This window comes from Geospiza fortis, unplaced genomic scaffold (genome assembly GCF_000277835.1).
Source record: "Geospiza fortis unplaced genomic scaffold, GeoFor_1.0 scaffold163, whole genome shotgun sequence".
Lineage (NCBI taxonomy): Eukaryota > Metazoa > Chordata > Aves > Passeriformes > Thraupidae > Geospiza > Geospiza fortis.
This window is the reverse complement of record NW_005054401.1, coordinates 1725749-1739351: the sequence shown is the minus strand read 5'-3', so window position 1 is coordinate 1739351 and position 13603 is coordinate 1725749. Positions and strand designations below refer to the sequence as shown.

The 13603-nt window shown below is 35.9% G+C and overlaps 1 protein-coding gene across 1 annotated transcript in view; it reads left to right on the top strand.

The window, feature by feature from the left end:
- The window catches only part of RICTOR (RPTOR independent companion of MTOR complex 2), a 58887-nt gene that overhangs the window by 3879 nt on the left and 41405 nt on the right, over positions 1–13603 (top strand). Inside the window, exons 2-5 of the mRNA XM_014309098.2 lie at positions 5610–5674; positions 7811–7942; positions 8878–8941; positions 12735–12861. Of these exons, the coding sequence (XP_014164573.1) occupies positions 5610–5674; positions 7811–7942; positions 8878–8941; positions 12735–12861 (388 nt within the window). The remainder of the gene's footprint in view (positions 1–5609; positions 5675–7810; positions 7943–8877; positions 8942–12734; positions 12862–13603) is intronic.

Sequence of the window (13603 nt, the reverse complement as noted above, 5' to 3'; positions counted from 1 at the left end):
GTCTGCCCAATTCTTCTCGGGGCCTCTCTCTCCCTCTGTCTTTCTTGGGTGGGGGGCTGCCCAACGCCTCCTGGTGTCCCCACCACCCTTCCATCCTGAGGGGTCAGGCCTACCTCTGCCAGGCTCTCCAAGTTTTCCCTCCCCCACCCAGCTCGAAGCCGGGCAGGGGAGGCCTTGCCTCTTTGCTGGCCGGAAATCAAAGAGAGAGCCCAAGGGAGTGCTCTGCTTCTAACCCCTGTGTTCTCAGAGGCGCATCCACCCTCAGTGGCCAAGCCTGGTGTCAATTTAGAATCTGAACACCTATTGGCCTCTGGCCACTCCATTCCCAGAAAACCTGCTTCCTGTAAACCCACGACAACATGATATTTTACAAAAACTTGCATTTCATTTATCAAGTTTTTGCTAGTACTCCTTAGTAGCCAAGTCATTAGTGTTCAAGTTCTTCACCCTTTGTCTGCAGAACATGAGTTGTTCTTGCATGACGGGTGGTCTTAAGTTTTCTGTTCCAGGAAATTAGCATTCCCAGTCTGGTGATGCGCAGGCTTTGGAAAGGTATATTTAGTTCTGAATTGCAGCAGCAGCAGACTTAGAAATTGTATCTGCTTTTAATGAGAGCACACTCCTCCTGTGCTTCTTGTCACCTAGTAAATGAAGCTGCAGTTTTGTGGACAAAAGCTTTTATGATGTACTGCCTCAATCGATATTCCTCTCAAGCCATTCTATTTAAGCTAACTTATGTTCTGACCTGAAAACTGTTTGAGAATTTGACCTCCAGTAAATGGTCAGTGACACTTTCACATGTCACAGCAGTTCACAAGTTTGGTATATGCATTTAGCTCCAGTAAGCTGAGTAGGATTACCCATCTCTAATTTATATGGCCGCCTACATAAGGCAAGCGCCTTGAAGTTCCCCAACTTCTGCTGATTAGTACCCAAACATTATGTTTACATCTTTTGAGTTTTCCCCACCCCTATGCGAAACAGTAAGATAAATCATTGAAAACCTGAAGAAACTGTACAATTGCATTTACCTAGTGGAAAATATCTTTGTGATTTGAAGTATTTATTTATAATCCTCTGTTATAGAAGGTTTATCCCACTGGGAGCTTCTGAGAGATCTTTCATACCTTTCACACCTTTTCAGTGTATTATTAAAATACCCTAAAATGGTATTTTAATAACACACTGAAAAAGAAATCCACAGATATTGTATGAATTTGTGTTTTCTTTCAAAAAGAAAGGAACTTCTTAAAGGACAAAATCAAGCAATTCATTTTAGATACAAATTTAGGAATGGAACAGTATCAGTAACATAGTGATATGGAAAATTATGTTTTCAATCTGTTGAAACTAATTGTCATTATTTAGTGAAGCTCTGCTATTCTGCTCTATGTATCTGTTAGCTTTCGGCCATGCTGCTGACTTTCACTAGGATGATATGAATTGAGTGGCTTGGATATGAGAGAGACTTTCACGATTATGTCTCTGATTCACAGTCTGTCATTTTAGAGTCTCTTTGTCCTTTGCAAAACCCAGGTTATCTTAGACTGAATGTATTGCCTGACTGTAACATTCATCCAAGTAGATAAACCACTGACAAAACCTGAAATCTCACAGTGATGTAGCAGATAGGAACAGCACACGTACTTAGAGACATTCAACTGTGAAACAAATATGTCTAACTCCAGAGTCCACAGTTTCAGTAGGGACTTCTCTTAAGACTAGGATCTACATAGTAGTCTTTGCTTAAATATTACCAGTGGTGGCTCAAACTGTATTTCCAAAGTTATAATGCAATAGTTACATCCTGAATGCACAGAATAATATAATATTTTTATCTAGTAATTGCTGTGGCTGTTCTGCTAAATATAAATTGGAATGGTCTCAAATGTGCACTCCATTTGTGCATGTTGTTGACCTCCTATGGTTTTGTTGTTCAGAGCTACTGTTTCCAAGACATGTTGATATGTTACTCATATTGCTATGACTCATCTGAGTAGTATGAAGAACTCGTAGCTGACAGTAAACATGAAAAAAACCTACACTGTAAGTTAGTCACTGTCTGGCCTAGGGTACTTACCATTTTGTCCTAATATTTAATCTTATCTTCAGAGAGTCTTTGCTATGCCGAGTCACTATGTATTTGATCACAAAATACTAATTTTGAAGTGAACTCATTTGCAGGTTTAATTCACAAAGTATACTCTGTTTGGTTTTGTTTGTACTGATATAAAAATATGTAAAGTTTATTGTGTGTATGTAAAAATGTATACTTGTTATAAGTAAGTTCTATATATGGAAAATATAAATAGTATAAACATATAAATAGTTTCAAAATTCCAGGTATTATATTCCATTGCCATTTTAATGAACTATGTCAATGTATAGCCAAAGATAGATTTCAGTATTCTGGTACTGCTTGTCTACTGAGTTATGCTATCATGTTATGTATGTTAATTGTTAAATCTTACAGTCAAACATATGAGAATTACTTGACTTTGTCAGGAGTTCAGCCATCTACAAATACCAGTGCGTTTGGGCCAGAATCATTGATCTACTTAATGTTGTTTGAAGGTGAAATGAGAGGAAAGCGATAATGTTTTTTAGTATATTTAAGGACAGACATTTATAACATAGCAAATACCCAAGGAATTGGAACCAGCTGAACAGAGTCTATTCTTTATAGCAGCTTCCCTGACTATTTTTCCCCCTTTCAAACTTATAGAAATCCAGCCTTACCAGCCAGTTTGTTTTTTCTTTTCCCTAGGTTAAATAAACCAAATGGCTCAGCCTTCATGGGTGGATTTTCTACCTGCCTTGTCCATTTTTCAGCTACATGTTTTCCACTTGGCTCTCAAAACATGGCACACAAAATTTTGTTCTTGCGGTTTTGAGAGCAACCAGTAAAATGGAAAAAGTCTTTTAATCTGAAACATAAAGCAGTCCTATTAGTATTTCCAGAGATAAAATTTGTTTTATTTTTTCTTTTATATTAACATTCTGAATGTGAATTTCTGGACATACTCTGTTTCTCTGTTGGCCTACTTTCATTTCTTGTGTCTGTTAATTTGTGGTACCCTGAAGGATATGATATGCTTTTCCTGCTATTTAGTTAAATCTTTTTACTGGGTTGGGGCACACCTTTCAAGTCACTGAAACATATTTGAATTCTGATCTTGCTGTCCAGCATGTTAGGCGCCTTTCTATATGGAACATATATAAATTACAAGGAAGGCTAATACATAAGTACTGGTGTCCCATTAAAGGGAGAATAAACTAGTAGCTCTTCTCTTTTTTTGTGGGAGAAGTATTTCGGGTGCATGCACAGACACCATCAAACATTTCTGTAATTATTGCTGTCAAATTCAGGAATTTATATCCAAACAGCAGTTAAAAACTTGATGAAAGTTTTAGCTTGTCAGGTTATATGTCTATTTGAATTTCAAGATAAGGTCAAGTTCTTTTCAGCATCAGTGAATATGTGTGCAGTGGGAGCACATACATAGTTGAAAACAGTTGGTATTGAGAAGCTAATAACCACTGTATATATTTGGTGAGAGTGACAACCGGACTAGAACTGGTTCCGTGAACTGAATGTTTTTTAGCAGTGCAGCAAGTTAAATGGGTTCCTGGAAGAAATGCTTCAGTTTAATCTCAGGACTGCTCAATATGCAAACCAATTGTAAATGTGTGATAGGAGACTGGCTTCACTAATGCACTAGTGCACACTATAGCAGCTTTCTAAAAAATGGGTTTTTCCTACATCAGAATTCTGTGGGTTTTTTTAAAGTAGGAAAAACAGGCTCTTGAGGACAAACTGTTGTGTTAAGTTAGAATTTCTCATTTGTGTCTGGGGTGGAATGCTGGGGAAAGGTTTAGATGTATAAATGATTAGCCTAAACAGCTATTGATGTAATTGTCTGCAACTGAACAATGAACTGTTTTTACTCACTATCTTCTCGCACTGTTTTGCTTACACTCTGCCAGCCAATTTTTACAGTTCATAAGATGTCAATAGAAATGCTAAAGCAACAGTAGTGGCCTTAGGCAGTCCAACAACATGGCATAAAAATAGATTGATGTTAGGAAGTGACATGCTGTCATAACCACTTAGTGCATCAATTGTCTAATTTTATTATCACTTAAACCTGAAAGGTGGTGAAAAAAGGTTATGTAAAAACTTTCGTTATGTTTGACAGTTGTCTTTGGTTAAGAAAAATGCAAAATCCAAAATACTTCAATTAACTTAAATTATTTGAGCCCAGACGTGGAGCTGATCCAGGCCAACTTAATAATCTCTCATTAACTGCCTTAAATTTCAGCATTATCACTAAATATTTTTCTTGAAAGACAATTTTGTAAGACATAATGTGATCACTGAATTAATTTCTACTTGTTGGTTTACTTACAAGAGGAGTTTCTGTCAATATGTCATATTTTCAGATGGGGTGAACAGTAGAACTGAAGCATGGAACATACTAAATACTTTAACTTACAGTGCCTTGATTTGGCTGTTTGTGTTGTTTATCATAAATTTCTTATTGTTAGCAGTAAATACACATAAAGAATGTGTCACGGGGTTTGATATATCACAGTATTTTCAGAGCAGAGGTAATGACTAGTTAGCACAAATACTTCCTGAATTCCTCACTAGGAGAAATTTAATACTGTGCTGACTTAGAAATGAACACATGCCTGTTTTGAAAACAGAGGACAAAGTGCAAAGCTATTGCAATCAGTATTAGTCACTTGAGTTTTTGGAAGTGCTTAGAAAAGTGCTTTGGGATTTGGACATGATAATATTTTATAATTTTAGCCAGGGACAGTGAGATTACTAGGAATTTCTTTGCTGTTCTTGAAAAGAACAGCATCAGCTCTTCTTACAGAAGAGATTGTTTTTCTTTGCTCAAGAGGCTAAAACATTGGCAGCCTAGGTTGCTCCTTTTAGGCATGGTTTTGGACTTTAAAACTGTGCTTGTAAATCTTCTCTGTTCACAGTGACTACATATGGCTGAAATGTCCAGTTTGTGACAGTTTACAGCTGCCTTTTTGTGTGCATTAATTCAAACTTTGCTCTGATTTTTCAGAGGTACAAATTCTATAGGATGGGTGGCAGGCCAAGACCAAATGTCAGTTACAGGACACTTGTAATGCCTTCTGATTTTTTTGTACTTCTGTGCTATTGTGACAAAACATGACAGTGGAACATCAGTGTCAATCTTTGTTTCAAAACTCTTACCTGAGCCCCTGCAGATTTGCTTTGACTTCAGTAATTTTTGCTCTCTGCTCAAATTAACAGTTGTAATTTAGCCAGTAAATTTGTAATTTAACCAGTAAAATGGACCGACCAGTACACAGCTTACACGTGGTGCAACCTTCTTTTGGTATGAAAATCCACAGGTGAGTCTCTGTCTGTATCTGGTGTGTATAGGAGCGCAATACATACCGCAGAAATTCTCAGGGAAGTCTGAAGCTGGTATTCTCTCCCTTGCTACAAATTAAATTTCTCAGATTATTTTGAAAGCATTTCCCAAAATCTATAATTCTTCGTGGTCTATAAATATAATTTTTGGAGGTCTATAATAATAGGTATTTTATCTTATTTTCAGCTTCTTTGTAATACTGGCCATGCTGAAGAAAAGTTGGGTTTTACCTATGACAGCATCATTATATGGTAAGTAGTAAAGAGCACTAAGCAATCATAGGGAACTTCAGTTGTTTTGGTCCAATTAAATAAACTTCATTTGTACTTCTGAACTAGTATTTTGTAATTATAATATGTTTGAAGCTTCATAATGCGAGTATATAACCTGCAAATATTTCAATGAGTAAAATCAGAAATATATTACTCACTATTAAGCAAACCGAGACAAACCCTGCAAGTTAGATGTGTAGATTTCTTCATTATATTCCTCAGAGATGTAAAAGTACCTCTAAGTATTTCAGTAGTTGTAGAAAGCCCTTGTAATAAAAGTATACATCTACAAAATACAGAGCATACTCTTGATAAAGAGTCAAGATTTAAAGATCAGTATTTTATGTTGTACTGGTGTGTATATGTCCATGAAGCTCTACTTGCCTTGCTACTGACATGTCTTGTGTATATTCTTTTAAGTGAAATTTCTGTCTATTTTTTTGGCAATTTTGACTGTCAGATGTAACTACATGCTTATTTGCACACAGAAATTTTTAAATTTGTCTTGAAGACCAGCACTGTTGACAAAAGCAAAGATCTAATATTTAATGCATTTCTGTGTTCTTTCAATTTAGATCTCACTTAAGCAGAAAAGGTTAGGAAAGCTAATTGCTCTTTGACCAAGATGTTGGGAAACTTTGTGTAATTGTTTTCTCAGCTAAAACTGTTGTCTTTATCTTTTTGATTAGCTGTATGTTTTCATTGCATACCTAAAGATAGTGATACATCTCTTTTTGGCAGCTTTTGCTTTTGAGTGTTGAATCTCATGGTAGTATTTTCCTTTGTAGTGGTTTCACTGTGCCAGTTCATTAACTGGTCTGCAGCTTCCTCGCAGGGGAAGAGAAGGAGGAGCCTCTGATCTGGTCTTTCCATTGACCAGTGAGAGGACCCAAGGGAATGGTCTGAAGTTGTGTTAGGGAAGGTTTAGGCCAGATATCAGGAAAAGGTTCTTTACGCAGAGGGTCATTGGGTAGCAGAACAGGCTCCCCAGGGAGCCTGGCAGAGTTCAAGAAGTGTTTGGGCAATGCTCTCAGGCTCATGGTGTGATCCTTGGGATTGTCCTGTGCAGGGCCAGGAGTTGTACTCAAAGGTCTGTGGTATCAGGAATACACTCAGTATCAATGCAGGCTGGGCTTGGACTGATTGAGAACAGCCCTGCTGAGAAGGACTTGGGGGGCCTGCTGGATGAGAGGCTGGACATGAGTCAACAGTCCTGTATCCAGTCTTGCAAGTCCAGAAATCCAGCTGTGTCCTGCATCCAAAGCAGTGTGGGTAGCATATTCATATTATAGGAAAGATGGTCTTGAAACAATTCCTTATTTGGTGCTGAAAGTAATAATCAGTTCATCTTTTTTTGCAAATGGTATGGCAGCCTACTTGGTCTAGGTATTGCCTGGGAGTAGGCTCCTGTTACAGTGACTTACCTGGCTAGGTATTCACCAAAGGACTCTGAAGATATTCTGCCCTGGAGTAGCTGATTACCATGTAGGACAACCCTAGAATAAGGAAAAAAAAAAAAAGCAAACCTTTTTAGAAGTAGAAATTCAGTCTCAGTGGATGAAATATTTATGTTCTTAAATGTCCGGTGAAAAATCCTCTTAGAAAATGTCATTGGGAGGTTGAGGATTCCCACCCCACCCTGCATGCTGTTGAGGAAGAGGGACGAATATCTTGCGGGCCTTCAAAAGGACAGTGTGCTACCTCATGCTTTCTAATTAAATTTCTAGAGTTCTTCCATATCTCATTTCTTCTTGCCTACCTTATTCTACCTCTTAATTTTCTTGGACTAGTATTATGCTCAACTGTTTTGTCAAATAACTTGTGTACAGGTTTTCATTCTGTGTCATTTCAAGGATGTACAAGCTGTTATTTGGGGGAAAAATTATTTTGTGGCTTTTCAAGATTAATATATTGTCTACATCTGCTGACCAGGATGAGGGCTTGCCTTCTGGGTTGCATGTGAGAAGACCTGAAAGTCAGAAAATTAGTTCAGAACATTTATTTTTAAAAATTCTACTTTTTGTCTTAAATGAGTGAGTAGTAGCTGCATGTCAGATGGTGATGTCTCAGCTGCTGCCTAATAGTTGTTTGTCTCTCTTGTTTTCTTCATTGTAGTCTGAGGTTAGCTTTACTAAATGAAGCAAAAGAGGTGCGAGCAGCAGGATTGCGAGCCCTCCGCTATCTCATTCGAGACTCCAGTATTCTCCAGAAGGTGCTAAAGTTGAAAGTGGATTATTTGATAGCCAGGTAATTTTTATCTTTCTTCCTGTTGCAAGTTGTAAAGTTCTAAATCACTTGCCTTTTCATGGTTGATACAGGAGAGAAGTGTTTCCATGGTCTCTTATGGTTTTAGTGAGTAGTTTTAAAAAATCTTTTTTGCTTCAACAGAGTATTTAATCAGACTAACTAATCCAAATAAAACGCTGTCCTGATATATGATACATTACAAGTATTCAAATAATTTCTATTTAGTCATAAATGCCATTAACTATAATTAATATGGTTGAAATATTAATAATTTTCATGTCTTAAGTTTTTGTATGGGCATTGTTTGATTATTTGTATTATCACATTGCTGTAATAGTTGATGTCCAAGAATTTGTAGTCTAAATATAATGAATGATGCAACAGAAAAATACCAAAGGGCGAACCAACAGTGAGATAATACAATCAGCATGATGAATAGATATAAATTATTGCATTTCTAGTGCTTCCTGTAATGAATTTTTTTATTTAATATGCTGGTACAGATGTATGTGAGTTTCTATTTATAAATATACACATGTAATTTTAGTGTTCTGTTCAACTTTTTTGGAGCAAAAGGACTTTTCTGATTTCAGACTGAAACATTCAAGGTGTGTTGATGTGAAACATTAGAAATATTTGGTAAGGTCTCATTTGCAAATGACAAATGCAGCTAGCTTGGAAAATAGTTGTTGAAGCATTATGCTTTGCCATTTTATATTTTGCGAATATTTTAATGACTTAATTGTAATGAAAATAGCGGAGAGAATATAAACCAAACCTAACTGATGTATCATAATGAGTATATTTGCTGAAAAGTGTAGTTTTTAAACCATAAGTCAATTATTTTTCTTTTGTACTCATATGCATAAATATTAACATGAGTTGTTAACAGTTAAGGTGAAAGTTACAAAATGTGTTTTTTTAACTTACTTTAGGTGCATTGACATACAGCAGAGTAATGAAGTAGAAAGAACACAGGCACTTCGATTAGTCAGAAAGGTAAAATCTCCTATGTATGGTTGTATCTGCTGTGCCACTCAGTTGTGCTGACTCCTGGCTGTCTCCATCAACAGTGCTTTTTCACAGTCTAATACCTTGCTTTACCTTTATCATGTAATATAGCTGATAATTTAAAAGACAGAAAAATGTAGTGAAGAGAGTTGTTTTGGTTTTACAGTTTCACCATTTAGAATCTCAAGTGTGCTAGAAAAATCATGCTTACTGGACAAGGTTTGGGAAGCACTTATCAAAGAGTGAATGCAAGGGCATAAAAACAACATTAAGTTTCAATATTGAAATTATGACTACTTCGTTGTGTAGTTTGTTTAAGCGTCTGTGAGTCAGAGATTGGGAGATTTTCTGCCATGCAAGAACTGAGACAAATTGTCACTGAAGTGATCATTCAAGGAATGCTTATGGCCTTACTGCTCTGTTTGCAGAAAGTTGATGCTGTCCACAGGATTTTGTCTCACATACTCAGTGAAATATATTTAGTCTATGATGGTTACTGTACTGTGCACCCATGGATGTGAGATTTAAAGTAAGGTAGCTGCATTTTCAAGTTCATCCTAGAGAAATTGGCATATAGAGGTACCAAATGTATTCATGAAACATAATATCCTGCCTTTGTGCCGGACTTCGCTGTTCTTTATTGTTCTCATATTCTTATAGAAACTACTGAAGACTGGAGTAAAGTTTGAAGTAGTTGAAGAATGGTTCCCCAGGACTACTGTCTGTGTTAAATCTCTTTTTGTGATTTAAATCTATCTAAATATATTTTCTGTCTCACAGGAGATACAATGTACTTGATTAACAATTGTGCCAAAAAAGAGAATTTTAAATATTAGAGACAGCTGCCTCCAAACCCAAACAAGACAAAAACAAACAAAACAGCCCCAGTGTGAAGGAACAGGTCCTTAAGGAAGTTGCGCTTTTATTATAAAAGTTTTTTGTGAATCTACTTTGAAAGAAGAGCTTCAGTGTAGACTCATCAGAAGATGGAAGCACATCCATAATCGGTTTTATTTGGGTCAGAAATTTGTCCTCATTATTTCTGGGCTTTTTTGAGCATTTTCTACTTGAGCAAAAACTTCTGTCTTACATGAAAGAAGAGACAGCAAGAGAAACAAATTCATTAGCTTGATCTGAAAAAAATGATGCTCAAAGAGAAGCATCAAAGAAATACAGCTGACCCTTGGTGGGTTTTTTTTCTCTGTCGTGGTGCAAGGATATTGGTGTGCACCAGGTGTGTGCATCAAATGCACAGGCTGTGCAGCCACGCATGTGGTTCCTTGATGCTGAGAACTGTGTTGATGGAAAGCCTTTTCTAGCATCTCTTGCCACTTACCTATAGCATTGTTTTCTTAAAAGACAGTGTCAGACCAATAAAAAGCCACCCAGCCTGCTACCACTAAAGTTAAGAGCTTTCTCATGTGCTGTCTAGGCCACAGCAGTTAAGCATGCATTGGCATTGAGCAGTCAGTACTCAAGAAATTCTCTCACAAGGAATACTGTGCTTTCTGAATAGCATATTCTGTATTTTCACACTGTCTTTTTGTTACCCTGCTCTTGCCCTTTTTCTACCTCTGTCTTCATCTCCCTCAATATCTCAGATTTAGTGATTTGATGCCAGGATTCCTAAAAGGTTATATAAAGGACTAAAAGGAAAGAATAAATGGCACATAAAATGAAAAAAAGCTAACAAACTTGTTCAGAAGATAATTAATTGTGAAACTGAATTGGGTTTTTCCAGTATCACAGAACTATTGTTTTGAGGTTCAAGATGTGGTTCTTCAACCTCATCTTAGGTAGTAAAAATGTCTGTGAGAATTGCACACATTAAAATTAAAACCTTCTCTTTTCTTTCTTTTCATAGAGAAGAACAACAAAATATAAAATAGTAATACATCTTGATGAATTTAGAAAAGGCAATTGTAAACTTTGTTTTAAAAATATTAGGTTTAAATGGTGTAGGTAGATTTAAAAAAATCTAAGTTTTTAAACTTGATGTCAAATAGTTTTTGAAGGCTGAATGCTCACTGCCAGTTTTGACTTAATCACCTCTACATTTACGGGTAAAAGTCTTACAATTTTGTAATATCTTCAACCATGAAAAGGATGTCATGAAGTTGCTTCCGGAAGCATTTTTCTATCTGATAGAAGTCAGTAACACATTTCTTTTAAATTTTATGGTCCGGGTGTTTTCTTTTTAAAGCAGAAGTCAGGGTTAGATGCAATATGAGCCATGTTCTTTCTTCCTCTTTCCTAAAGGAGTCTTAAAAGACCAAATGCATAGTCTCTATTACTTATCTCATTGTAGGTACTTACAAGTAGCTTTCCTTTACCTGTCCTTGGTCTTTAGAACTGCATTTTAATACCTAGAACAGATACAAAGTAAATGGAAAAAATTGTTTATTCTGCTGATGTGTTTAGAATTGAGTGTTACAAGAAACCTTTCCTTCTCTTGTCTGCAAAGCAAAGACAGTGGAGCAGAGCAGCTTGAGTCCTCACAGGAAGGCTCATGTCAATATCAGTAGCAAACAAGTTGCAGTTTCTAGAGTGGATTGGTGCACCTATTCTATTGCTTACTCTTTTTTCTTCTTCCCAGGGTAAAAGTGAAAGACTGTGTGGGTGGGAGAGAATTTGTTTTCTCTTTAAAGTCCTATCTTAAAACTTCCTGTTTCGTTGGCATTAACATCATGTATAGCAAGAAGCTTCTCAAAAACATTTATTTAAACATAGATTTGTTAAAACTCTTCCAATATTTTGGTCATAATTGTTGATTCCCTCTCATTTTAACATCTCTGCAAAAAAAGGTAAAAAACTAATTGTCTTTGCACAGATATCTATAACACATCAAAGGGAGATGTAAAGTGGATATAGGACAAAATATTTTTGGAAGAATTACAAAGATAAGCCTGGTTTTGTTGAAAACAAAAAAGATGATAAGCAAAAGCATGGGAAACTAGTCTTAATTTTTTAGGTGTTTGATGAATATTGAATATTTTTTTATGTCTCATTTTTATTTGTTAGTAGAGAAAAAAGGTGACATGGCTGAGTGGGCTATAAAACATTGCACTGTTCCCTTTTTAGGCAGTTAGACAAAAACGTGCTTCCTCTTTAGTAATACATCTGTTTAGTGATCTTCTTGTTCCAGCAGGATATGTGTATTTAATTTTCACGAATTGAAAAAATGTGAACAAGCAGTTGCTCAGCCTTTGTAATCAAAGGCTCGCTTGGGGGGACAGTGAAGAGTTGGTGTATTGGTTGTTCAGGAATGGTTTTCTTTAGCTTTAATGCGTCTTGCTCCTTAATCTGGTGTGAATTCTGCGTATCTCAAACTAACAGCTGAGGCTTTCTGTAGTGCAAAATGTCCTTAATAGTAGATGAGTTTGTAGTCGACTCTGTGTCATTGGATAATATTGTCAATATTTTGGCATATTGGACATATTCGATAATGTTGTCAAGATATTTTTGGGAAAAAAAATCCTATGATGAAGGTAGTCCTAATTCTCACTGCAAAAAACATCTTTTAAATTCTTTCGTATTAAGATAAAATATAAAAATAAAAAACTGAAACACAGAGAGAATGGTAAAGTAAATTGACAAAGAAATTGAAATTGAAAAAATTTCAAGAGCAAAATAAAGAGTTGTGAAGATTCACCAGATACAACAAAGTAATAGCCAGACTGGTCTGTCTAGCTGTATGAAGATAACAGAATACTGGTGAATATGTAAGTATATTTAGAGAAATGTAGAGAAACCAGAAGGCTTTTTCTTTCCTTTTTGGCAGATGATCACTGTGAATGCTTCATTATTCCCCAGTTCTATTACTAATTCTTTGATAGCAGTTGGAAATGATGGTCTTCAAGAAAGAGACAGAATGGTTCGAGCATGTATAGCCATTATCTGTGAACTAGGTAAGATAATTTTTCTTAATTAGTGTTCAGTTTTGACATGGTTGTCATTCACAGTACTTGTTTAATAAGGAATTAGATGTTAAATGTTCCTATCAACAGTTTCATGGATTTTAGTTATTTGTATGATATAAACCAAAATGACTTAAAAGCTATTTATGTATCATTGGCAAAGGTTTCAGGTTTTCATCTTTTCCTTCAAGACTTGACAGTTTTTGGTTTGCCTTAAAAACATTTCTCTACTGCGGTTGGAGTTTCTTAAAGTAAAGTATTTGAAAAAGGGAGATTTCCATACACAAGATGCTTACAAATTTAGAACAGTTCCGAGAACTACAAAATATACTCATTTTTAAAAAATTTTAGGGTGGGTACTGTAATTATCAGGACAGTGATTTATACTAACTCCCTAAACTTTCATTTGGCTGCGAATTTTTAAAGGTTTTCAAAATCACTCAGTAGGAAATAATTCGGTAATTTGTTTTCAGGATTAAAGTTTCTGTTTTAAAGAAATAAACAAAATGTTACTGTTATTTCAGTATAAATATTTTATATATGTTGGTTCAGTAAAGCATGAAAATTCTTCATGGGAAAATCCAGAAACTGCTATATGGAAACTTGGTTGGGAGTTAAGCTGGGAAATGGCCCAATTGGAGAATGAGTGACCAGTATTTTTGTGTATGATAAATGAATCCAAAATCACCATTCATTACCAGTGTCAGCTAGTTCCATAAAAAGCTCTACATGT